The sequence below is a fragment of the Callithrix jacchus genome, chromosome 9, assembly GCF_049354715.1.
Source record: "Callithrix jacchus isolate 240 chromosome 9, calJac240_pri, whole genome shotgun sequence".
NCBI classification, from domain to species: domain Eukaryota; kingdom Metazoa; phylum Chordata; class Mammalia; order Primates; family Cebidae; genus Callithrix; species Callithrix jacchus.
The window spans coordinates 135480485-135505835 of NC_133510.1; the positions used below are offsets into that span (position 1 = coordinate 135480485).

Genomic DNA, 25351 nt, shown 5'->3' on the forward strand with positions numbered 1-25351 from the left:
AAAAAAGTTCACCCCAGTGGGCTCAACAGGAAAGATGCTAAGGGAAACTTCAGGGACGTGTGGTCAGGGTCACGGGGACAGATGGGGCGGTGCGGCCTCGGGGCAGCCACTCCGACCACAGTGCAGCTTCCGACATCTGTAGTGCTCTGAGCTCCCCAGGCAGGAGCAGGGAAGGAGCTGGGGGACTGGAAAGCGGTGGTCAGCATTCGGGGGCCCCGCAGGGCTGGGGCTGGGTGGGGGCGTGGGGATGGGGACAGGTGAGCTGCTGTCCCTAGCCGGGAGAATAGGATTCTGGCTCTCAGCCTGTCTCCTACCGTAGAGCAAACTCTGACCGCCAGACAAGACACCAGGGTGAAAACTGCCACACCCCCAGGGTGGGAGAGAGGCCGGGGAGAGATGGAGGCCAGGAAGAGAGGTCAGGGAGAGATGGAGGCCAGGGAGAGATGTCAGGGAGAGATGGAGGCTAGGGAGAGAGGTCAGTGAGAGATGGAGGCCAGAGACAGATGTCAGGGAGAGATGGAGGCCAGGGAGAGATGTCAGGGAGAGATGGAGGCCAGGGAGAGAGGTCAGGGAGAGATGGAGGCCAGGGAGAGAGGTTGGGAGTCAGCTGAGGGAACAGCAAACACCAGGCATGGCTGCGGCTGTACAGTGTCAGGGGACAAAAGTGAAAGACAGAACCAGTGGTGACACAGGCTCCCCTGCCCCTCGGAGGAGTCAGGCTGTCACAAAGGCCCTTATGTCGGCCAGGTGTAGTGGCTCATGCCTGTAATCCCACCGCTTTGGGAGGCTGAGGCAGGCAGATCACCTGAGTCAGGAATTCAAGACCAGCCTGACCCACATGGTGAAACCCTGTCTCTACTGCAAGTACAAAAATTAGCCAGGCGTGGTGGCGCACACCTGTCATCCTAGCTACTTGGGAGGCTGAGGCAGAAGAACTGCTTGAACCCGGGAGGCCGAGGTTGCAGTGAGCTGAGATTGCACCACTGCACTCCAGCCTGGATGACAGGACAACACTATCTCAAAAAAAGAGAAGAGAGAAAAGGCCCCTGTGTCACAGAGACCCAGGAGAGCATTCCGTCGGCTGCAGCCAGGTCCTCTGAGCTCCAGTGCCCACGCCCCGGCCCGCTGACCCTTGCCCACCACACGGGTTCGCTGTGGCCTCGGCTTCACTCTGAGCCTGGGATGTGCCAGGACCCAGCCTCTTGGCCTCTCACTGCAGCTGGGTTTGGCCCATGGAAGCCGATCGTGTTTGGGGGAGGTTGGGGCATTTCTCCCTGGGCCTTCCTGCACAGGAGACTTGTCTCCGCCGACAGTGGCCGCCTCCCAAGACTACATCTGCTGGGTGTCTCCACCCCCGGGCTCCCATCTTCCCTCACTCTCCAGCCTCAGCGGTGGCTGCGTGCTGCCCGTCCTTGGCACCCTCCCCAGGCCATTCTCAGTCTCTGCGGTACACTCCGTCCCTCTGAGGGCCTTGGCTTCCTTGGGTCCCCCACCGCTGGCCTCCTGCTCCGAAGGGTGAGCATTCGGGGAGGTGATGAGAGAAGCCGACACCCGCGTGGGCGCGTTCAGTCCAGGGCAGAGCCGTCGCAGCCCGGTGCCCAACAATCTCAACAGTTAGGGGAAGTCGGAATATTAGAGAACCTGCCAGATTAACTTCCAGCTTGCATTTAAAAATGTGTCACTGAGGATTGATTCTGGACGTGCAGTTTAAGATCGGACGGGATGAGAGGATGAAATGCATTTGCAAATGGTTCTGAAATGCTTCGCAGAATTCGAGATCTGTCTACGTTCAGTGTTTAAAGCGCCTGACGGGGGATTTCGGTGTGATGTCAGCCATTCACGGTGATTAGGAGAAAATAAAACATTACATTTACAAGCGTCATTTTTAAAAGGCTCAAGGGAATTTCATTAACTAAAAGCACAAAAGCAGTGACTGCTGTTTCACGGTGTTATTTGATCTGTCCAACCTCAGTTAACCAATCGGGGCCACGGGAAGGATTTGTGACCGTAATACTATAGTAATATTTCTTAATTGGATTTGTGACCGTAATAATAGGATATTTAAGGTGAACTGCGAGCTTGCAGCACACAGGTTTTGAAAGGCGCAACTTAATAAACTACACACACATTTTTAAAAACTAGCTTTTGATAGTCTTTTCTGTGAATAGAAGCAAGCCCATGGGCAAAACACGAAAGAAACGAAATGAACCACCCCTGAGCTCAGACCCTCACACGACACAGTCCCGGGAGACCTGGCCTGACCCGAGCTCAGACCCTCACACGACACAGTCCCGGGAGACCTGGCCTGACCCGAGCTCAGACCCTCACACGACACAGTCCCGGGAGACCTGGCCTGACCCGAGCTCAGACCCTCACACGACACAGTCCCGGGAGACCTGGCCTGACCCGAGCTCAGACCCTCACACGACACAGTCCCGGGAGACCTGGCCTGACCTGAGCTCAGACCCTCACACGACACAGTCCCAGGAGACCTGGCCTGACCCGAGCTCAGACCCTCACACGACACGGTCCCGGGAGACCTGGCCTGACCTGACTCAGACACTCACACGACACAGTCCCAGGAGACCTGGCCTGACCCGAGCTCAGACCCTCACACGACACAGTCCCAGGAGACCTGGCCTGACCTGACTCAGACACTCACACGACACAGTCCCAGGAGACCTGGCCTGACCCGAGCTCAGACCCTCACACGACACAGTCCCAGGAGACCTGGCCTGACCTGACTCAGACACTCACACGACACGGTCCCAAGAGACCTGGCCTGACCCCAGGGCCATCACATCTGTGCCCTGCAGGAGCCACCCTTGCTTGTGTGGTGCCAAGAGCAGGTGCTGCCGCTGGGTTCCTCGGCCAGGAGTCCTGCCCTGGGACATTCCCAGCTGGGCCGCCTCAGACACTGGGCCCACTGAGCTCCACCTTCCATCTGGCCTGGAGCGGGAGCCGGTGGTCCTGAGACGGCCCCAGGCCCTGCCTGCCCAACGCCTCCATTTCTTCCCTGCCCACTGCGGCTGCACCAGCCTCCGGTCTCTAGAGCAGCAGGGCCTGGGCACAGTGCCACGAAGCCCCTGTCCTGTGGGGTGACGACCAGTCTTAGCTTAGGGGGGTCTAGGAGGAGAATGAGCTCCGCCACCCTGGATTCCCCTGGATTCCCTCGTTCATAACTCAGCTTCTTGCAGAACTTTTCATCAGTTCTCTTAGCCACCCGTCGGAGTTCTGAAATGGGGAAGAGGGTGGAACGGAGGGGCTGAGCCTCACGGCTCTCCCTTTGGGATGGGCCTTGTCAAGTGGTTGGGCACATAGCCAGGGAGAGCCTGCTGGGTTGGCCTGGGCCTCCTGTGCTCCTGGAAGGCGTGGGGCACAGAGCTGAGGCCTGCCTTCCCCAGGTCCCCAGTTCTACATGGGCCTTCCCAGCTGTATGTACCCCTAGGGTCCTCCAGTTCCACACAGGCCTTCCCAGCTGTGCCCCAGGTCCCCCCAGCTGTACCCCAGTGCCCCCCAGTTCTGCACAGGCCTTCCCAGCTGTACCCCAAGCCCCCCAGTTCTACACAGGCCTTCTCAGCTGTGCCCCAGCACCCCCAGCTGTACCCCAGTGCCCCCCAATTCTGTACAGGCCTTCCGAGCTGCACCGCAGGCCCCCCAGATCTACACTGGCCTTCCCAGCTGTGCCCCAGGTCCCCCCAGCTGTACCCCAGTGCCCCCCAGTTCTGCACAGGCCTTCCCAGCTGTACCCCAAGCCCCCCAGTTCTACACAGGCCTTCTCAGCTGTGCCCCAGCACCCCCAGCTGTACCCCAGTGCCCCCCAATTCTGTACAGGCCTTCCGAGCTGCACCGCAGGCCCCCCAGATCTACACTGGCCTTCCCAGCTGTGCCCCAGCACCCTCCAGCTGTACCCTAGTGCCCCCCAGTTCTGCACAGGCCTTCCCAGCTGTACCTCAGACCCCTCAGTTCTACACAGGCCTTCCCAGCTGTACCTCAGACCCCTCAGTTCTACACAGGCCTTCCCAGCTGTGCCCCAGGGCCCCTCAGCTGCATGCCAGTTCCCCCCAGTTCTACACAGGCCTTCCCAGCTGTGCCCCAGGGCCCCTCAGCTGCACCCCAGTTCCCCCCAGTTCTACACAGGCCTTCCCAGCTGTGCCCCAGGGCCCCTCAGCTGTACCTCAGACCCCTCAGTTCTACACAGGCCTTCCCAGCTGTACCTCAGACCCCTCAGTTCTACACAGGCCTTCCCAGCTGTGCCCCAGGGCCCCTCAGCTGCATGCCAGTTCCCCCCAGTTCTACACAGGCCTTCCCAGCTGTGCCCCAGGGCCCCTCAGCTGCACCCCAGTTCCCCCCAGTTCTACACAGGCCTTCCCAGCTGTGCCCCAGGGCCCCTCAGCTGCACCCCAGTTCCCCCCAGTTCTACACAGGCCTTCCCAGCTGTGCCCCAGGGCCCCTCAGCTGCACCCCAGTTCCCCCCAGTTCTACACAGGCCTTCCCAGCTGTACCCCAGGGCCCCTCAGCTGCACCCCAGTTCCCCCCAGTTCTACACAGGCCTTCCCAGCTGTGCCCCAGGGCCCCTCGGCTGCACCCCAGTTCCCCCCAGTTCTACACAGGCCTTCCCAGCTGTACCCCAGAATTCCCCCCAGTTCTGCACAGGTTGTACCCCAGGACCCCACCATGGCTCCTATGGGGACCCCAGGCACCGTCACCTCCCTTTGCACCCTGCCCTCCACACCCAGCCAAAACAGAGGTACGGAATATGGTTGGGGTCCCCCCAGCTGCCCTCCCCTGTGCCAAAGAACCCACTTTTACAAGGTTCCAATCCACTGCCCCCCACCCTGGGCAATTCCTACAACAGCAAAACCAGGGTCTTGAAACATACAGTTGTCCTGGAAATGCCATCTTTGGCGATGCTACAGGATTTCTCAGTGACACTGCCACCCAGCTTCTAGAGAGACTCAGTGTAGCCCCGTCTCCTATCCCCTACTCCAGCTCAGGGACCTTGGGGGCCTTGGCCAACCAGCTCAGCTTCCAGCTGCCTCAGCCCAGGCTCTGGAGAGACCTCAGCACCCTGAGCGGGAGCCCCGGATCCCATGGCCACTCGCCTTCACCATTCCCAGACTTACTGCAGCCACACTCACCCTCACTGTCCCCGGACGCCGTGGCCACACTCACCCTCATGCCCAGCTCCACGTTCTCACCGCCGTACACCTCCATGCCGGGGTCCAGCAGCCCAATGTCCCCGAAGTATTCACGGTCTACCACAAAGGAGCAGCCGATCATGGCCGGGGTCCTGGGAGGCAGAGACGTCGGCATGAGGCCCTCGCCATGCCGGCCATGAGCTGGGACGGCCTGAGAGAGCCCCAACCCCTCCCTCCTGTGCCTCCTCCCTGTGCACTCAGGTCCCTGTGCCCACGGTGGGGGCCGCTGCTCCTCCAGACCCAGGAATGGAGTCCCTTGGAACCTGGTCCAGCACTGCGCACGGACGGATGACAGAACCCGAATTCAATTCAGCTTAGTGTTGGGGGCTGAAACAAACATTGACTGGCGGGTGTGCTGGCTCACGCCCATTATCCCAGCACTTAAGGAGGCCGAGGGGAGAGGATCACTTGAGCCTGGGAAGTTGAGGCTGCAGTGAGCTGATACTGCACCACTACACTCCAGCCTGGGCAACAGAGTGAGATCCTGTCTCCCCACCTCCCTGAAGAAAGATCAGTTTACCCAAGGAGTCCTGTGGTTGCCTCGAACATCGTTTCCCCAGCTCGCATGAGTCACCTGCCCACCTCCCCCAGGCTTTGTCCTATCAGTGAATCAGGAGTCAGGGCTGCAATGGGCAGTTGTATAGGTTGTGCACTGCTCAACTTCACAGAACCTGTTGATTGCACACTGAACGATGCCGCTTGACGTGTTGAGCCACAGCCAGCCGTACCACACTTCCTCGAATAACTAAAATGTCAGCAGACTTAGCCTGGCCCCATAGCTGTGAAATCACGCATTGATATGCCAGTTATATTTTGTCTAACATGTGCCGAGAACGTATCAGTGCCGTGAATCCCCCGGGAAGAGGCCGCGTGGACAGCAGCAGTGAAGGAAGGGTCTCCTGGTGGAACGGGAGGGGTAAGCTGGCGGTGGCGTTGTGGGTGACGCCGTGAGCTCATTCACTCATCCCACTCGGGTTTCTGCTGGGCGTCTGCAAGGCGGCAGGGACTGAAAAGAAGGCAGGAAAACGCCATTTCCAGCAAGGAGCAGGCAGAGTCTACGTGTCGTAGGGAAGGAGGAACTTCTAACCTGCTGAAAGATTTTGCCTCAAAACAATTTCCTTGTCCGTGGAGGGCTTCATTTTTCCCAAGGCCTCAGGTAGTGTCAGAGGAACCAGCAAAGCCTCACGCTGTCCCCAGATGCCAAGGCAGGCCCACACAGGTCCCCGCGGCCAAGGTCTCACGCTGTCCCCAGACGCCAAGGCAGGCCCGCACAGGCCCCCTCGGCCAAGGCCAAGGTCAAGGTCAAGGCCAAGGCCGCCGTGCAGGCCTGGAGCTTCCGGATCCTCCTCTAGGTATCAACACATTCTTCAATAAAAACAAGAGCCAAAAGTTGGCCTCTGTCACAATTTAAAAGAAGCAATTCTGTCCCCAGCGACTCAGCAGTCAGAAATAAATGCCCGTCAATTGCCCAAGAATAACAGGAGCATTAAAAGGCAATTATCCTTTTATTTGTGCAAAGATCCAATTTGTTCTGTCATTAGATTTTGGCTACAAACCTAACAGTAATGAAATTTTAATGCCCTCCTTTGATTTTCCATAGCGACATTTAAGTTATAATTTACCACATACAACAGGTATTTCTCCCGTTTTCCTAAAAACAACAGTCATCTCGGGGTGACCTCTGCTGAAGGTCTATTGTAGTGGGTAGTGGCTCTTCTATTATTGCTCAGAGTCCTTAAATAAACTGAAACGCACGAGGTAAGGGAGGCAGCACCGGCTGGAACTGGATTCACCTGCCTGAGAAACACCTGCTGTGATTCCAGAAGGCAGGGCTGAGGGTTCTCATCACGCTCGGGTGGGCTGCCTGTCACCATGGAGACAGCCTCCCCTTGGGGCAGTTCTGCCACACGAGGGCGGGGCACAAGGGTGCAGGGTGGAGACCGCAGGTCCTGTGTGCCGGAGCTGCTCTGCCCGACGCCTGCGCACACCCTCCGGTTCTCAGCTTCCAGGGCCTCAGCCCAGCCGGATGCCTCTCATTCTTGTTGTTGGCACCAGAATTGAGTCAGCCTGGCAGCCACGGGGACAGGTGGATAAACAGACAGTGGACCATCCGGACGATGGACTGCAATTCCGAGGTGGAAGGACTGAGGCTGACGTAGGCTGCGACGTGGAGGAACCCTGGAAAAGTGGTGCTGAGGGCAGGGAGCCGGGGGCAAGAAGCCACCCCCCGTGTGACTCCATCTGCATGTGAGGAAGAGGAAGCAAGTCCACAGAGGCAGGACGTGGATTCGTGGATGCAGGGGCTGTGGCGGGGAAACAGGGAGTGACTGCTCATGGGTACGAGGTCCCCTTGGGGAGGGACGATGCTTTGGAACGAGGTGGAGGTGGCAGCTGCACAAAGCCGTGATGCGCTAAACGCCACTGAAGTACACTTTCGTGTGGTTAATTTTACGTTATGTGAGTTTCACCAAGGGCCCACTGAGTGCTTCGATCCTCCACAGGCCCCGATAACAAGAAGAGCCGTCGTGGCCAGGCTCACACCTGTAATCCCAGCACTTTGGGAGGCTGAGGTGGATGGATCACAAAGTCAAGAGTCTGAGACCAGCCTGACCAACGGGGGGCAACCCTATCTCTATTAAAAATACTAAAATTACCTCGGTGAGGTGGCGTACGCCTGTAATCCCAGTTACTTGGGAGGCTGAGGCAGAAAAATGGCTTAAACCCAGAAGGCAGAGCCTTCAGTGAGCTGAGATTGTGCTATTGCACTCCAGCCTGGGAAATAGAGTGAGACTGAGTCTCAAAAAAAAAAAAAAAAAGAGAAAGAAAGAAAAAAGCCGTTGTCATCATATCACCGGTGACAGTGACAATCGGGGTGGTTGCTGATGGAGACCAGGCACTGCACCTCCCAAAACCAGCCGCAGGTCGGGACCAGCGTCACCCTCCTCCCCAGCCCACAGACTGGGAGAGACAGCAGGATGCCCGCTGCGCTCCACCTTTTCGAGGCTCAGCCCTGGGTTTTGCTGAGCACCCCCCAGCCCCTTCTGATGTGGTTTGGTGGGTTCCCCTGACCTCACCCCAGGGGTGCGAGCTGGATCATGCGTTGTCCCGGCCCAGCTGGTGGCTCAGGAATAGGCATTGCACTGAGTTACGCCAGGCCAGGGAATGGGCAGGGAGGGAAGCAGGCTTCGGGCAGCAACATGAGAGCCCTGGCCAGAGCCAGGCCTGAATCACTAAGTCCCTGTTTTGAGTAGCCCAGCTTGAATCAGGCGTCTGCCCTGCACCTTTCGGGCTGTGAAGGACACGCTCTGCTGGGTTTACTGCAGCTCCCCTGTGCTGTTACATCTTATGCCGGCACCGCAGGTTCCCAGTTAATAGACATTGGGCGAGGTCCTCCGCTCTGCTCTCCTGCAGGCTCCTGTGCATGTGTGTGCAGACCTGGCTGCAGGTGGGAGAGTCTGGGGCCAAGGGAAGAATGGGGAGGGGTGGGGCTGTGGAGGGGGTGGGGCTACAGGAGTGAGTGTGGCTGTGGGAGTGGGTGGAGCTGCAGGAGTGGGCGTGGCTGTGGGAGTGGGTGGGGCTACAGGAGTGAGTGTGGCTGTGGGAGTGGGAGGAGCTGCAGGAGTGGGTGGAGCTGCAGGAGTGAGTGTGGCTGTGGGAGCGGATGGAGCTGCAGGAGTGGGCGTGGTTGTGGGAGTGGGTGGAGCTGAAGGAGTGGGCGTGGTTGTGGGAGTGGGTGGGCTGCAGCAGCAGGCGTGGCTTTGGGAGTGACTGGGGCTCAGAGACCAGAGCCAAATCACAGTAAGAAGAGGTGAGGACTTTGTTGAAACAAAGGTTCAGCTCAGGCTGGGTGCACACCTGTAATCCAGCACTTTAGGAAGCTGGGGTGGGTGGATCATCTGAGAGACCAGCCTGGCCAACATGGTAAAACCCCATCTCTTCTAAAATTACAAAAACTAGCTGAGTGTGGTGGCAGGCACCTGTAATCCCAGCTACTCAGAAGACTGAGGCAGAAGAATCGCTTGAACCTGGGAGGCAGAGATTGAAGTGAGCCGAGATCACGCCACTGCACTCCAGCCTGGGCCACAGCAAGATTCTGTCTCAAAAAACAAAAACACCACCAAAAGAGGCTCAGCTCATGTCTAGGCAGGATGGCGAGGAGGCAGCAGCGGGCGCTGCCCGTGTGGGTGGACCCACATCCCTGAAGGCCTGCAGTGGGCCTGCTGTCTGCACGTGCCAGGGAGGCCTGGTGAGCCAAATGTCCACGAACCTGGGGTAGGTGCGGAAGTGGCAGTGCGCGCATCAGACACAATCCACGGAGAAGCTAAGACAAGCGCACCAGAGCCACGTCTTTCCACACGGAGTTCAGAACGTGGAGAATCACGCACACTGAAACTCACCGTGCAAGCCACGGGTGGTGACCCGCACACGGTGTCTGTATGTGCAGATGTGCAAGCTCCACGCATGAAACGTCACCCGAGAGCTTGATTATTTACAATTCTTTCACACACATTTGGTTTCATGAATTTTGATCAATACAGTTTTCACTTTGCTTTCAGTCAACATTTGCCACCTTCACTCAGAGGAACTGAGACAAAAAGTTAAAATTAGAACTGGGGTACATTAAGGTCGCAAAACGCAGAAAGGCGCGTCAAGTTCATGACGCAGGTTACAGGGCAGGAAGCTGCGAAACAGGCCCGGGTGCTGTGTCTTGGAGGGGTTCCCAGTATCCGCTTTCTGGGGAGGGGTGCGGCCCGTCCTTCCCGCCATTCTCCTGCCTTGCTCACGTGATGGGGGTGTCAGGTCTAAATTGGGATCTCGGGAATCCTCCGCAATGAGGATGGTCCCCGGTGTTTGTCCCTGGAGAAAGGAGAAGGGGAGCAGGAAGCAGGATAGAATGAGGCAGAGGCCAGCAGGGCAGCCACCTCAGGGGCCTGGGCAGCGAGACCACCTCCAAAGAGGCCTCTGCAGATGAGCCACTAGTGCAGGTTCTGATGGGAAGGGTGTTTGAAACTCAGGCACAACTGACCAGTGCTAACATTGAAACAGAGACGTTTAGTCTGACCAAACAGCGTCTTTCAGAGACAAAAATGCATCCAAAGTGACAGCATGTCCTGAAAGAAACTAAAGTATTTTACTCGAAACGTATTTCATTGAGGTATTTTGAAAAGACCATGAACCGTTGTCTCTCGTGGGGGAAGTCTACATTCCGCAGAAAATCTCCTTTCCCTTGCAGATCTTTTCTGTGTGGCTCTGGGGCTTGGCACCAGCCTCTGTGTCTCGGCCACGCTGTTAGGTGTGGAAGGGGCATGCTCTTGTGTGTGTGGCACTGGGGCTCGGCACCAGCCTCTGTGTCTCGGCCACGCTGTTAGGTGTGGAAGGGGCATGCTCTTCTGCGTGTGGCTCTGGGGCTCAGCACCAGCCTCTGCATCTCGACCACATTGTTGGGTGTGGAAGGGACCGCCCCTCCCTGTTTCCGAGTATTTCATGATGCAAGTGGAGTCAGCCCTGCTCATCCATTCACCTGCTGACGCACAGGAGGGACTCCTGGGAGAAATGCCGCTGTGAGGTTTGTGTGGAAGGCTTTGCATGTACTTACATCTCATTCATTTTGAGAAAAACACCTTGGAGTGGAAGAGGTGAGAACTGGAGAGGGTCTGGGGCCTTTAGAAGGAACTGCTGGTTTTCCAAAGCAGCTGTACCGAGTTACACTCCTGCCAGCCACGGCAGAGAGTTGTGTGTGCACCAGGTCCTTGTCGACACTTGGTATTGTCAGCCTGTGTCTTTTGGCCACGCAGTGGGCGGAGCCCCACCTCACTGAGGGTTTAATTTCCATCTCCCTGGGTTGTGGGGAGCAGCTTTCCTGGGCTTACTGGCGTGGGCCCCTCTTCTGGGGCGTCTCTGTTCAAGTCGCCACCTGTCTTTTAGCTGGGGGTTGGCACGGGCGTTTTCAGCAGCTGTCCAGGTGGTGGCTGTGAGGAGCAGGGGCAGCCGTGCCCTGCAGACTCGATGGGGCCAGCGAGCCTGCTCCTGCTGCAGCTCAGGGTGTCCAGAGCCGGCCAAACTTTGCGGGGGATGCCTCCCACTGGGTTGTCTGAATTTCACTGGTTTTTAAAATGTCAAACACGAGGCCTTCCTTTTTCTGCTAACTGGGGATTATCCAGTGCATTTCGAATGAGGAAAAACCTTCCAGCCATTCATTACTCCAGGCTCCAGTGAGCCCTGGGGGCCGCCTCTGCGGGCGCTGGGATACAGACCAGTTCCGTGAGCCGTTTTTACCGCAAAGCCGGGGGGCCCGGCACCCGCCCCGACACTCGTCTCGGCTGTGCTCGCGGGGGACGTCCCCAGCCCTCGGCCCCACGCGCGCCTCACCGTGCTCGGCTCCTTCCCGGGCAGGGCGGCCCTCCGCCCCCATGGGGCCGCTCACCTGATGGGCGCCGACTCGTCGCCGCGATCCAGCCAGTCCTGCGGGGGGATGATGTACATGCACCAGAGGCCCCAGTTGTAGCCGTGGGCGGCGTTGGCGTACTGCTGCACCTCGAACGTGCTGTACTTGATGTTGTCGATGGCCGGCAGCACGATGCGACGCCGGTCCTCCCGGATGCGCGACAGCGCGGGCTCCGCCCTAAGGGGGCGGACACAGCGTGAGGGGGCGGGCCCAGCGTGAGGGGGCGGGCCCAGCGTGAGGAGGGCGGGCCCAGCGTGAGAGGGCGGACACAGCGTGAGGGGGCGGGCCCAGCGTGAGAGGGCGGGCCCAGCGTGAGGAGGGCGGGCTCAGCGTGAGGGGGCGGACACAGCGTGAGGGGGCGGGCCCAGCATGAGGAGGGCGGGCTCAGCGTGAGGGGGCGGACACAGCGTGAGGGGGCGGGCCCAGCGTGAGGAGGGCGGACACAGCGTGAGGGGGCGGACACAGCGTGAGGGGGCGGGCCCAGCATGAGGGGGCGGGCCCAGCGTGAGAGGGGGCGGACCCAGCGTGGGGAGGGGCGGGCCCGGCGTGATGGGGGCGGGTCTGGTGTGAGGGGGCGGGCCCAGTGTGGGGAGGGGCGGGCCCAGCGTGATGGGGGCGGGTCCGGCGAGAGGGGGCGGGTCTGGCGTGAGGGGGCGGGCCCGGCATGAGGGGGCGGGCACAGCATAAGGAGGGCGGGCACAGCATGAGGAGGGCGGGCCCAGCGTGAGAGGGGCGGGCACAGCGTGAGGAGGGGCGATTACAGCCCCCAGCACTCCCCGAGAAGGGTCGGGTCTGTGTCCAACCCTGTTACTCCCTGCAGAGCTGGACCCACAGCCTGCCTCGGAAACCCCGGGGCACCTCTCAGCTGCAGACCCGCTCTGACCAAGGCCTCACCCCTGCTGGGGGTGCCCAGCGGATGCCGCAGGCCCCGGGACACACTGGCACCAGCCACCCTGGCCCAGTCTGCAGTGCCTCTGAAGGGCTACCCGGGGGTCCACAAGAGGTCAGCTGTGTCCGCCACAGGGCTCCCCAGCTCGGTCTTCCTCTCTGCCCAGCCCTGAGTGCTGCCTTTCCTTTCCTGCTCCTGTGGGAGCTGCAAGAATTAATTGAGGATCTATGTGCCACACCCTGTTCCCACCAACTGGAATACATTCATGAACTATGTGGGTAACCCCCCATAGAGGTACCAAGGAAGGAGAGCTAAGCAGAATCCTGGCACAATTAAGGCCAAATAATATCTCAGTTTACAGTGCTACTACTCAGTTATTTCCCTTTATAGAATCCTCTATATGTAATCATATAATAGTTCATAGTATGAGTGCCTAAAGATATTTCCCTACATATATACCTATAATTATATCTTGGTTCATAATTGGAGGAATGCCTAGAGTGGACACAGTGCAGAGCATGAATTAAGGAATAAGCAGCTTATAATCGGAGGAATGCCTAGAGCAGACACAGTGCAGAGCATGATTTAAGGGAAAACACTTATGCCAGGACAAGAATCCATGGCCCAGGCGGCAGCGTTCAGTATCGTAAAGACACCCGCTGTATGGCGGGCTTGGGGCGAGAGCCTCTCCTCCTGATAAAGGAGTTGTAGGACCTTGCTCCAGTTCCTGTGGAAGGCCGCCCTCAGACCGGTAATCCACCTTGGTGACTGTGAACTCTATCAGCTCTTGCTACTGTGCTGCTCGAAAAGCATCTTCCTATAGAACCAGCAGGTGGCGGTAACCCTGACAGCTCTGTCACTACTGTGTGACTTAAAGCAACCCCCCCATAAATCTTAGAAGTGGTTTCCCATAGATAGAGGTGTCCCACAGTGTACCTTCTTCACTGTACATGGTCCACCTTCAAGCCTCAGTGACCAAATGGGGGTGGACCCCTTACTGCACACGGCCCTTGCCTCGATGACCTAATGGGAATGGGCCCCTTGTGCACTGTCCACCTCCTGGCCTAGGTGACCTAATGAGGGCGGACCCCATGTTTTATTGCTCACGATCCTATCACTATCCTTAAAGATGGTTTCACTCACTGCCCTGCCCCCTAACCTCTATACACAACAAATACGCTTCTGGACATTCGGGGCCTCGCCTGACTCTGCTCATAGGTGGCGTGGCCCCCCAAGCCCAGCTGCATTTTCCTTGTACTTCTGTGTCCTGTCTCTTTATTTTCTGGATCCTGCGCCTCAGCACAGCATAAGGCACACCCATGACCCTGTGGGGCCCTCAGCCCAACATCTGGTGCCCAACTTGTGGGTCCCTTATTGCTGTGCTTAGCGTAGCTGTCAGAGTGCATACTGCGGAGAAGTCAGCGCTGGATTCCTGGGCGTTTGGGAAGAAAAGTGGGAGTGACTGTTTTGTAACGCTCACGGTAATCTCGGGGTTTAAATGGGACAAACAAACTCTAAGTATGACTCCTATATTCCCTTTATTAGAACCCTACTAAGGCAGGGGTGTTTCAGTCTCAGACAAGCTTGCTGAGCCACCTCCCCCTTTACTGATCTGATCACTAACTTCGTCACCCTCTGAACGGGCTGCTCCCCCTCCTGTTGCTTCCTCAGAGTGTACAACACTTCAAGCCTTCTCCCAAGGAGCAGGGTGTGACTATGTGCTTTCTCACTCCCCTGTCCTGCCTTCTGCTGCTTTACTGCCTCTACTTTTCAATCTACCGGCGTGGAAATAGGCGCCCCGTGAACTCTAACTCTATAAAACATTAAAACAATCGTGCTGCAGGGAGCTCGCACCACGTGGGCTGGAAGCGCGACCAGGCCCCGTTGTGCAGTGCGGAACCTGCGCGAGTGTTTGGTGGCCCCACCCGCGGATGGGAAGGATGATGAGGTTTAAGCAGGTCATGGGACATGGCAGGAGGGGCTCGAGGTTTTAAGTAGGGCTGCCCCGGGTAGTGACTGGGAGGAGGCGTGGAGGGTGTTGCAGAGGGAGCAGCACTGCGCCGAAGCCCCGGGATGTGTCTGCTGGGCTGCAGGGCTGGCCAGGAGGCCAGACGGAGCCATGAGGGCAGAGAGGGAGGTGAGCAGAAGCAGCTTCATGGGCATCAGCTCAGTCTGTGATTCCCCGTCCCAGGCAGGGGTCCTGGGAAGTAGATACAGCCTCACCCTTGGAGACACCGTGGTCTGCTGCAAGGTGAGACGCCCGCAGAGGACTCAGTCCCACTGGGCTGGAGCCGCTCAGCCCCCTGCTGATGTAGAGCCCAGAGGCTGTAGTGAGGGGTGGGACAGCCCGAGGGTGGATTCCGTCAGACTTAGGCAGGGCTAGCTTGGGGAGGGGCAAGGCCCTGACTCTGCCTGTGAGACCACCCGGCAGTCCTCACCCCTCCTTCCTGTCCTGGGTGCGAGCCTGGTATTTACCTGCCTTTCAGCTCTGTGAGGAGGATTAATTAATTACTGCTAGCCAAGTGCCTCGGAGGTGAAAAGCTCCCTGCAAATTCCACGTCTGCCTTTGTGGAGGCAGTTCTGGGAGGGGGTGCTATTTGCAGATGGATAGCTAGGTTTTCAGTTTTGAAAATTAAAGTTGCACTGGTTTAAAATTGCATTTTGATGTGACAGGTGCAAGCCTTCCCCAAGTGCCCCCAGGCCTCAAGGAGCTCACATGGCTCCAGCAGGAGGGACTGAAAGGCAGCCAGGGGTAGTCGTGCAGTGCACAACCTGTGCAACTGTGTGGGGTGACCCTGTTGGGGGCAGACAGTGGAACAGAACTCATGCACAACACATCAGGTGACGAACATCGAGGGAAGGAGCGAGGAAGGGGCAGGGAGGCCACAGGGCAGGAGCGGCAGCGTCTCGTCAGAACAGCGCCCGCCTCAGGGCTGAGATGCCCCAGGAAAGCCGAGTGCGCGTAGAGAAGCTCCTCTCACAAAGAGGGGAGGCTGCACAGGTGGACTTGGTGGTGCCTCTTGGCCCCGGCTCCTGAAGGCTACCGTCGGTGCCCAGGCCCTGGGGCCAAGCCATCGGCAAGGCTGCAGCAGCATGGCAGCATAGAGGGGGATGGCGTCCCGGCCCTTACCAGCCTGTGTTGAACTCAACGTGGGCATCGAAGAAGCCGACGACCGGTGCGGTGGCTGCCTTCCAGCCCTGCAGCCGGGCACGGATCAGCCCTTCCCTCCGGCTGTTTCGGACGATCTTCACCAGGCCCGGGTAGCGCTTGTTGACGTACTGGTCCAGATTGAACTTGAGCTCCACTGAGGAGAGACAAGACTTCAGCTGGCAGCTGCGGAGGCCACCAAGACCTAAGCCAGGAATGCCGTGTGGCCCTTGCGGGATCAGTGTCTCCTGAGCGTTCGTTTAGGACCCACTGGGTTGTACACAGAGAGACCAGACCCCAGCCTCATGACGCTGACATTCAGTGGGAGACAGAGCAAACAAGGAAACACACATCAGACCGGACAGCGTCCAGCGCTGCAGAGACGGGGACACAGGGCTGAGCAGTCAGCCACAAAAACCCAAGTGCAAATGAGGAAACGCACACCAGACTGGACAGCGTCCAGCACTGCGGAGACGGGGACACAGGGCTGAGCAGTCAGCCACAAAAACCCAAGTGCAAATGAGGAAACGCACACCAGACCGGACAGCGTCCAGCGCTGCGGAGACGGGGACACAGGCCTGAGCAGTCAGCCACAAAAACCCAAGTCCAAATGAGGAAACACACATCAGACTGGACAGCATCCAGCGCTGCAGAGATGGGGACACAGGCCTGAGCAGTCAGCCACAAAAACCCAAGTCCAAATGAGGAAACACACATCAGACTGGACAGCGTCCAGCGCTGCAGAGACAGGGACACAGGCCTGAGCAGTCAGCCACAAAAACCCAAGTCCAAATGAGGAAACGCACACCAGACCGGACAGCGTCCAGCGCTGCGGAGACGGGGACACAGGCCTGAGCAGTCAGCCACAAAAACCCAAGTCCAAATGAGGAAACACACATCAGACTGGACAGCATCCAGCGCTGCAGAGACAGGGACACAGGCCTGAGCAGTCAGCCACAAAAACCCAAGTCCACGGATAGATGGGTGCATGAACAGACGTGGCCTCTCCACGCAACGGAACCTGCTCAGCCAAGTCCATGGACAGATGAGTGGATGCGCAAATGTGGCCTCTGCATGCTGGGGGCAGGGTCTCCTGAGGGAGCTCCCTGTGACCAAGGGCAGGACACAGGTAGCCAAGCTGGACCACATGGTCCTCCCCACACGCCACCCTGTCCAGCGAGACGGGGCTCAGGAGGATGGCCACATCATCCAATCCTCTGTGCGCAGACCCCAGTGTAGACGGTGCTGCCGTGCGGGGACCCTGCTTGGCCCACCGCACGGCCTCCTGCCTTCACAAGGGGTTGGGAAGGGGCTGCCCATGTCTCCCTCTATTTCCAGAGGGAGCGTCATGGCTGCGGGGTCTCTGCTCTGCACCTGGGAAGGGCAGATGGGGGCCCGCGCTGGACCCTCGTTTGGGGTTTCAAGCCTGTGTGCTGGAGGGTGTGAGTAACGCTGCCCTCAGGCGACCTGGGGCTGAGGAGGGTGGCGCTGAGGAACCCATGGGCTTGGGCGCCAGCCTCGAGCTCTGTCCAGCCAGGCTCCCGTGCCAGCATCTGCCGTGACTGGAGGCTGTGAGAGCTCAGCTCTGCTGGCCTCTCTGTGGAGGGGGCGTGGCTGACCCCAACTTCATCTCCACCGGAGCCTGAGCGGGGGCCTTGTTTGGAAATCTAGCTAAGCATCTAGAGATGAGATCCTCCTGGATTTGGGGTGAGCCCTGCATCCAGCCTGGGTCCTCATGAGAAAACGAAAGGATGCAGACACACAGGGAGAGGCCACGTGATGCAGGCAGAGAGAGGCATGGGCAGCCCCACACTGGGGCAGCCACACACCGGGGCCGGCAACAGAGGCTGGAAGGCAGGAGGGACCCCATAGGTTTAGAGGCCCTGTGGACAGACGGGTGCAGTCCTCTGTCACAGCCGCCCTGGGAGGCTCCACCCAACCCCAGCCTCACCCCCCCACCGGTGCTGAGGCCCAGACCACTCACATTGTCACTGTTGTCAACCCCAGCCTCGCCCCCCAACCCGGTGCCGAGGCCCCGCCCACTCACCATTGTCACTGCCGAGGCCCCGCCCACTCACCATTGTCACTGCCGAGGCCCCGCCCACTCACCATTGTCACTGTTGTCATCCACCAGGATGACCTCTTTGAGCAGCTGCGAGGGCGTGTGGTTGACCACACTGTGCACGGAGCGCAGGATGACGGACAGCGCCTCGTTGACGAAGATGAAGACCACGGAGACCTGGGGCAGGTCCCGGGCGTAGGTCATCTGTCTGCACCTGCAGGAGACATGCTTTGAGACGTGGGACGGGGCGAGTGTGGGACCCCGGTAGCCACGTGTACCCTGCGAAGGTCAACAGGATGAGGCTGTGACCCACAACCAGATGCCAAGGGGGGTCAGAGCTGTTCTAGAAAGAAACTAGTAAGGGTAACATGGCACTCGGCGCCACACGGACCCTGTGCTCACATAGTCCTCACAGCAACCCCGAGAGGAGCCAATTGTCCCCATTCTGCAGTCAGCAGCCTCCGCCGTGGGCCATGAGGGCGGGTGCTGGGATTCCAACCCCAGCCGGGCTTCAGGAGCTTGCTGGGGACGGCACTGCTGGGCACAGCCGAGGAGCCGCCCCCCAGCCCGTCCCCCACACACCGGCAGCCACTTCCCGCCCTGGCTCCCCTGGCTCACAGCTGGATTCTGAGCCTCTGGCGAGAATTTCAAAGGGACAAGGGCTGCCCACGTTGCCGTCGCATTTTTACGGGCGGTGGTGCTCCGCTAGGGAGATTTCATCACTCTGAAAAATGCTTTCTGACAAGGAGACTTCACTCCGTGTGTCTGTGGAGGAAAAAGCTTGGATCGCACAATTTTCAGGAACTTGCAAAATGTGTAAAATGAAAAATCTTGAGAGAGGAAATACATCTTAGGATGGACGGCGGCAGCAGCTTCAGGCTGGAAAGGAGATGTTTTCGATTGGGAGCAGAAGCACGCCCAGAGCCCAGGAGGAAGGGGCAGGCTGCTCAGAAAGGCTGTGGGGAGCCCGTCCCATGGGGGCCCTGCTCACCGACCTCAAGCGCACGCCCTGTGCCTGTTTGTTCCCGCGGGGTCTGTCTCCCGAAACCAGAACGTGAGACCCCGAGGGCAAGCTCCTTTCCTGTCCTGTTGACCGCTCTATACCAAGAACCCAGGCTGTGCTCAGCACATAGTAGGTACTTTATAAACATCTGTGTAATGATGAATGAAGACCCACGCGCTCTGGCCGGGCCCATGAAGTACTCGTGCCTGCCCCCGGTCAGAGCCGTGGAGGAAGCCGCTGGCCTCTGAAGACGCTGGTGGACCGCACCCCTTCTTTCTCTCTCCATTACTAGGTCAGGAGGCCAGGCGTGTCAGGCTTGGCTGTGTGGCCACAGGCACCCGTGCTGAAGAACTTTCCAGCAGCAAGGACAAATAATTTATGGCGTGATCATTCTCAGGGGGCCTCCAGCCTTCTCAGACTTTACAGCGAGGGTGGGGCGGGGGCAGAGAATCCCGGCGTCACCTGTGGGCACTCATTCTTAGTGACCTCTCATTTGATTTAGAGTCCGTGTCCAGAATCCATGTCTGGTACCCACTCTTTGCCCCAGGATATTGACGGCCCTTTATCTATTGATCTCAGCGGCCGCTTGCTCTATAACAAGCCGCCTGCGTGGACCGCAAGGCCTGCCTCCTGCAATCTCATCGCGGCAGGTGTGAGAGATGGATGTGAGCCCCCCATACATGGGCCACACAGGGGAGTGTGTGAGGCGCCCAGGAGCTATCGGGGCAACAGAACCTTCCAGATACAGCCCCTGCTCTCCACTCAGCAGGAACGTGGAAAGGCCGAGCCAGGCTGGCCTAAGCAAAAAGGGGCTTGGAGATTCAGCCACAGGAAAAGTCCAGGTGTGTTTGGTTGTTTGGTTTCAGGCCCAGCTTGGCCGGGGGTCAGAGCTCATCAGCAGGACACGGGCCTCCGTCTGCCTCTCTTGGCTCCACGCCTTCTAGCTCGAGTTGAATCTCAGGAAGGCCTGTCTGCATGGCTGAGGCTGTCTTCCCGAAGACCCAAACCTTACAGGGGTTTGAGCCAGGAAGTCGAGTCACTGGCCCTGAATTTCTGCCCCCAGCCTTTTCCTCCTGCCTCCTGCTGGGGATAAGGGAGAGCCCACAGGCAGCGCACCACGGCGGGCCGGTCTTCCCTGCGGAAGCCTTTTCTACTGTGCTGGGCTGAGCAGTACCCCTCCCACAACCCAAGACACGGTGTCAGCAGGACATGGGTCTTTGTCTCCGATCTCCAAAACACATCTTCTGGCCCGGGTTTAATCTCAGAGGAGTCTGTCCTCATGTGACCTCGTTGCAAGTAGGATCTTTGCAGTTGTAATTAAGTCAGGGATCCTGAGATGAGACTGAGGCAGGATGGGTAGGGCGAGGAGACACACTGACTTTCTTGTTCCCCGTGTGAAGCCCCCGGGCCCCTTTTGCAACAGGGTCCTCAAGGTAAGCAGTGCCACGGGACACCAGCCGACCACCAGATGCTGACAAATTCCTGATTCCTGGTGCAGGCCCAGGACGTAGAATGAACACCCCTTATCCTGACCCTCAGTGCGGGCCTATGAAAGAGAATGAACACCCCTTACTCCTGATGTAGCTTCCCCAACCTCCAGCCAGTTACCCACAGCCCACGAGGATCTTAGCCACACACACTCCTGCCTCGGAGGGGCCAGGGTTCTCCAGGACCCCATGCACACAGCTAGGCTCAAAGTTCAGCTTTACAGGGAAGTTTCTCTTATTTGAACGGAGACACACCCCCGGTAAGGATTTTGTATGTAACGACGATGCAGCGTGTGCTGGAGTATGTAGATACTGAGCACACACGCCTTTCCGTACCTGACCTCACCGCAGTCTATGAATATGCACACAGCTCCCATAAAGGACTCCCCTCACGGCACCAGGGGCTGCCTCTCCCTCTGGGCAGCACTTTCGCTTTGTAAAAAACTACTTTGCCTACTCGTTGGTTAAACTTGCTCTCGAATTCTTCTGTGCTGCAAAGTCAAGAACCTGACCCAGGCACCCACTGACAAGAACATCATCCTGGGTTCAGAGTGGGGCCTAAATCCAGCGAAGAGAAGGCAGAGGAAATGCAGCATGGAGACCAGGCAGGAGGCCACGTGGAGGCAGAGGCAGAGACCCTAATGGCACGGCCACAAGCCCAGGGGTGCCTGGCGCCCCAGAAGCTGGGAGAGGCAGGAAGGATCCTCCCCGAAGCCTCTGGAAGGAGCACAGCCCTTGGCCTCCAGAACGGGAGGGAGCGGATTCACGATGTCGGAAGCCACCCGCCTGTGGTCCATCTTCTGCTCTTGGATGTGGGGCCTGGGCCTCCGTTCCGGCAAGGCTGCTTCTGGCGTTGCTCTGTGAGTTGCGGCTGAGTCGGGCAAGGGGGACATGAGGGGGTGTCCTGGAGCCGCTGTCATTATTTTCTGTCCCTAAATGGGCTCATGGCCTCCCTTGGCCGCGGCAGAGACTCGGGTGAGCATCGCGGTGTTTCTGAGAATAACACGTCTCAAACTCAGCCTCTACTCATTGTGTGAAAGGGTGAGTCTGGGCGTGATCTGCGTCTGGACATGTGGCTGAACTCTCTCCGCCAGCAGCGGTGAGGAGCTGTTATGTGGGCCCAGAGAGGGACAGGAGTGGGAAAAGCCGGGCTTGTCCCATGAAAAAGAAGACACCTGAGCCAAGAGCGCAAGCTGCTGAGAGGAGGGCAAGGGGACGAGGGCGGGGAAGGGGGCAGGGAAGGGGGACGAGGGCAGTGAAGGGGGCAGGTGGGAGGAAGGGGCGGGGAAGGGGGCAGGCGGGGAGCACACAGGCTGGCCCATGGCGAAAACAGCAGACAGGAGGATAGAAGGCGAGCAGCTGTGGGTCCTCAGTGAGGCTAAGATACATCCCCCAACCCCGCACACGGAGACGCCACCCAGTCACCTTAGCACCCCAGCGGGCTTCAGGGTAGAACCTAAGCAGCTGATTCTGAAATTCACATGCAAATAAATGCAAAAGATCTTGGAGAGCCAAAGCAGTCTCGAAAAAGAAGGTTGGGGGACTCATGCCACCTAAAGACAAGACTTCAGAATCATGGCCAATGACAGGGAAACGCTGGAGTGAAGCTGGACAAATAGAAAGATGAACCGAACTAAAGGAATGGGGTGAAGAAAGGATACTGCTTCAGCCAACGGGAAGTACACATGCACACTCAGACCCACACACACAAGCTCACACCCACACACGCACCCACAAGCACACACATGCACTCACACTCATACACAAGCACACAAACACATGCACTCACACTCATACACAAGCACACAAACACATGCACTCACACTCATACACTCAAACACAAACACATGCACTCACACGCATACAGACCCACACGCACTCACACTCATGCACTCAAGCAAACACATGCACTCACACTCATACACAAGCACACAAACACATGCACTCACACTCATACACAAACAAACACATGTATTCACATACACAAGCACACAAACACATGCACTCACACGCACACAGACACACATGCACTCACACTCATACACTCAAACACATGCACTCACACTCACAGACCCACACGCACTCACACTCATACACTCAAGCACACAAACACATGCACTCACACTCATACACAAGCACACAAACACACGCACTCACACTCATACACAAGCACACAAACACATGCACACACACAGACCCACACGCACTCACACTCATACACTCAAGCACACAAACACATGCACTCACACTCATACACAAGCACACAAACACACGCACTCACACTCATACACAAGCACACAAACACATGCACACACACAGACCCACACGCACTCACACTCATACACTCAAGCACACAAACACATGCACTCACACTCATACACAAGCACACAAACACATGCACTCACACTCATACTCAAGCACACAAACACATGCACTCACACTCACACAAGCACACAAACACATGCACTCACACTCATACACAAGCACACAAACACATGCACTCACACGCACACAGACCCACACGCACTCACAACCACACAAACACACGGACACACACACAAGCACACACATGTAGTCTCACACGCAAGCACACTCAAATCCATAATGCTGTCACACACACACTCACACATTCACACGTGCCTACTCCCACACACATATGCATACCCACACATACACTCACACAGACACCCACACCTACGCACTCATGCACACACACACACACACACACACACCCCTGGGCAAACAACAGACACTTCTCATTCTGGATAGATGAATTTGGAGCTGTACCTTCCACCACATACAGAAGTTAACTCAGAGTGGATTCTTGACCTAAATGTAAAACCTGAAGCTATAAAGACCCTGGAAGGAAGCAGAGAGGAAAGTCTCTGTGACTTTGGCTCAGGCAGAGATTTCTTAGTTGCGGCAACAAAAGCACCATCCAAAAAACAACGGACAAACCGGACTTCGTTAAAATGAAAACTTCTGTTCTTTGAAAGACACTCGTGGGTAAACAGAAAGACATGGCACGGCAGGCTGCGGAAGATGAGTCTTCCAAGCACAGATCTGAGAAAGGACCCGTATGCAGGAGTAGCACAGAACTCTCAAAACACAAAAGAAAGAAAACAAAATGTCCAGTGAAAAACCAGGAAAAAGATCAGAACAGATGCAGCATCACCGAAGACACACAAGCGGCCACCAAGCACGTGCACGGTGCCCACGCTCACCCACCATCAGGGAGCGGAGCTCAGAGCCACACGGGTGCCACTGTTGGGTCCTGGAAGGGCTCATGTGCAACCATCAGCAAAAGTGGCACTAGTGAGTCACAGAGGGGTCGGACGCCCACACGCTGAGGGCACACGCCGAGGGACCCCACACGCCGAGGGACCCCACACGCCGAGGGACCCGCACACACCGAGGGACCCGCACACGCCGAGGGACCCCCACACGCCGAGGGACGCCCACACGCCGAGGGACCCCCCACACGCCGAGGGACGCCCACACTCCGAGGGACCCCCACACGCCGAGGGACCCCCACACGCCGAGGGACCCCCCACACGCCGAGGGACGCACACACGCCGAGGGACCCCCACACGCCGAGGGACCCCCACTCGCCAAGGGACGCCCACACGCCGAGGGACCCCCACTCGCCGAGGGACGCCCACACGCCGAGGGACCCCCACACGCCGAGGGACCCCCACACGCCGAGGGACGCCCACACGCCGAGGGACCCCCCACATGCCGAGGGACCCCCACACGCCGAGGGACGTCCACACACCGAGGGACCCCCACACGCTGAGGAACGCCCACACGCCGAGGGACGCACACACGCCGAGGGACCCCCATACCCCGAGGGACTTACACATGCCGAGGGACCCCCACATGCTGGTGAGGGGCACAGGGGGCCTGCAGCACCCACACGCCGCGGGTGGGGATGGGAGGTGGCTCAGCACTTTGTGGAAACGTGCAATGGGTGGACATCGAGGCTGGAGTTGAAGCTAGGGCTAGAGCTGGACATCCAGACTGTTTGCATCCGTTAGACGGGAATGAAGGGCGCAGACAGAGGGAGGAGCTCAAGACTCAGCCCGGGAACAGCCGCCTCGGAGCTCTGCAGAGGCAGGGAGGCCATGGGCTGTGAGGCCAGGGGGACCCAGGGCGCCCAGCACAGTCACGGGAGGTGTCAGGAGGAAGTGCCACCTGCCCGCCAGCGGCCGAGGAAGACACCAGCCGTGGTGACAGAGGCCTCAACCAGTGTGATTTCCACAAGGGGCGGGTCTCATGTCCCCCGTGGGAGAAGAGCAAGTGGCACCAGTGGCTGTGAGCATTTCTGAGGAGCGGGTCTGCCAGGCAGAGCAGAGGAAGGGGCGGGAGGCCAGTGAGGGCCTCCAGGTAGGAGGCACCGAGTCCCATATTCGTCTGGTGAGGGGGAAAAAGCGGGAGCCGGCGGAGGGGCACGGGTGAGGAGCCGGTGGTGGGTCCCAGAGCCCAGGGTGGGTGGCCTTCGCCTGAGGCAGGTGCTGCTCAGAGCAGGAAGGTGGGGCGTGGAAGACGGGGCCCAGCTCAGACACGGTTTTAGCTCAAACACCAGACAAGACAGTGAAGAAAGCTGGAGTCAGGTGCACAGACTTAGAGCCGAGGGAAGGACGTGAAGCTGACGCCGCCGGGAACACGCACCCGGGCAGGTCTCAGGCGCTTGGGGCCACCTGGAGCCTGGCAGGGTGGCACGGGCGCCTGCTGGGACTCTGGCCTGGCCGCTCGCCGTCCCATGTCTAGCTGTGACACAGGCCTGGCTCTTCCCTGCGGCATGCACAGGAGAGGGAGACCGGCGCGTGGGTCAGTCGGTCCCCGTTTAACTCGGGCTCCATCTGTTTTATAAGCTCAGCTCTGAGGCCTGAACCTCATGATGGGCCCTCTCGCTGAGGCACCCCCAGGCGGCTTCTCCCGTCTCCGGCTCTGTCTTGGGAGCCGTGCTCTGGACCAAACCCCTGAAATAACACAGTGTTTCCCGAGACGGCTCTGGTTCAGTTATTCTAGAAAGAGTAAGTCCCAAGTAGGGGCGAGAGATGGAACAGGGTCACGCCGGTTACAGGCTACAGTGCTGAGCACACACGTTTGTAAA

The 25351-nt window shown here is 58.4% G+C and overlaps 1 protein-coding gene across 2 annotated transcripts in view; it reads right to left on the reverse strand.

Annotated features, from left to right (window-relative positions):
* The window catches only part of GALNT9 (polypeptide N-acetylgalactosaminyltransferase 9), a 123339-nt gene that overhangs the window by 40554 nt on the left and 57434 nt on the right, over window positions 1-25351 (reverse strand). For both annotated transcript variants that reach the window (XM_009004927.5, XM_035258265.3), the window contains exons 3-6: window positions 17793-17959; window positions 15666-15840; window positions 11626-11823; window positions 5176-5293 (exon numbers count right to left, since the gene is read on the reverse strand). In XM_009004927.5, the coding sequence (XP_009003175.3) occupies window positions 5176-5293; window positions 11626-11823; window positions 15666-15840; window positions 17793-17959 (658 nt within the window). The remainder of the gene's footprint in view (window positions 1-5175; window positions 5294-11625; window positions 11824-15665; window positions 15841-17792; window positions 17960-25351) is intronic.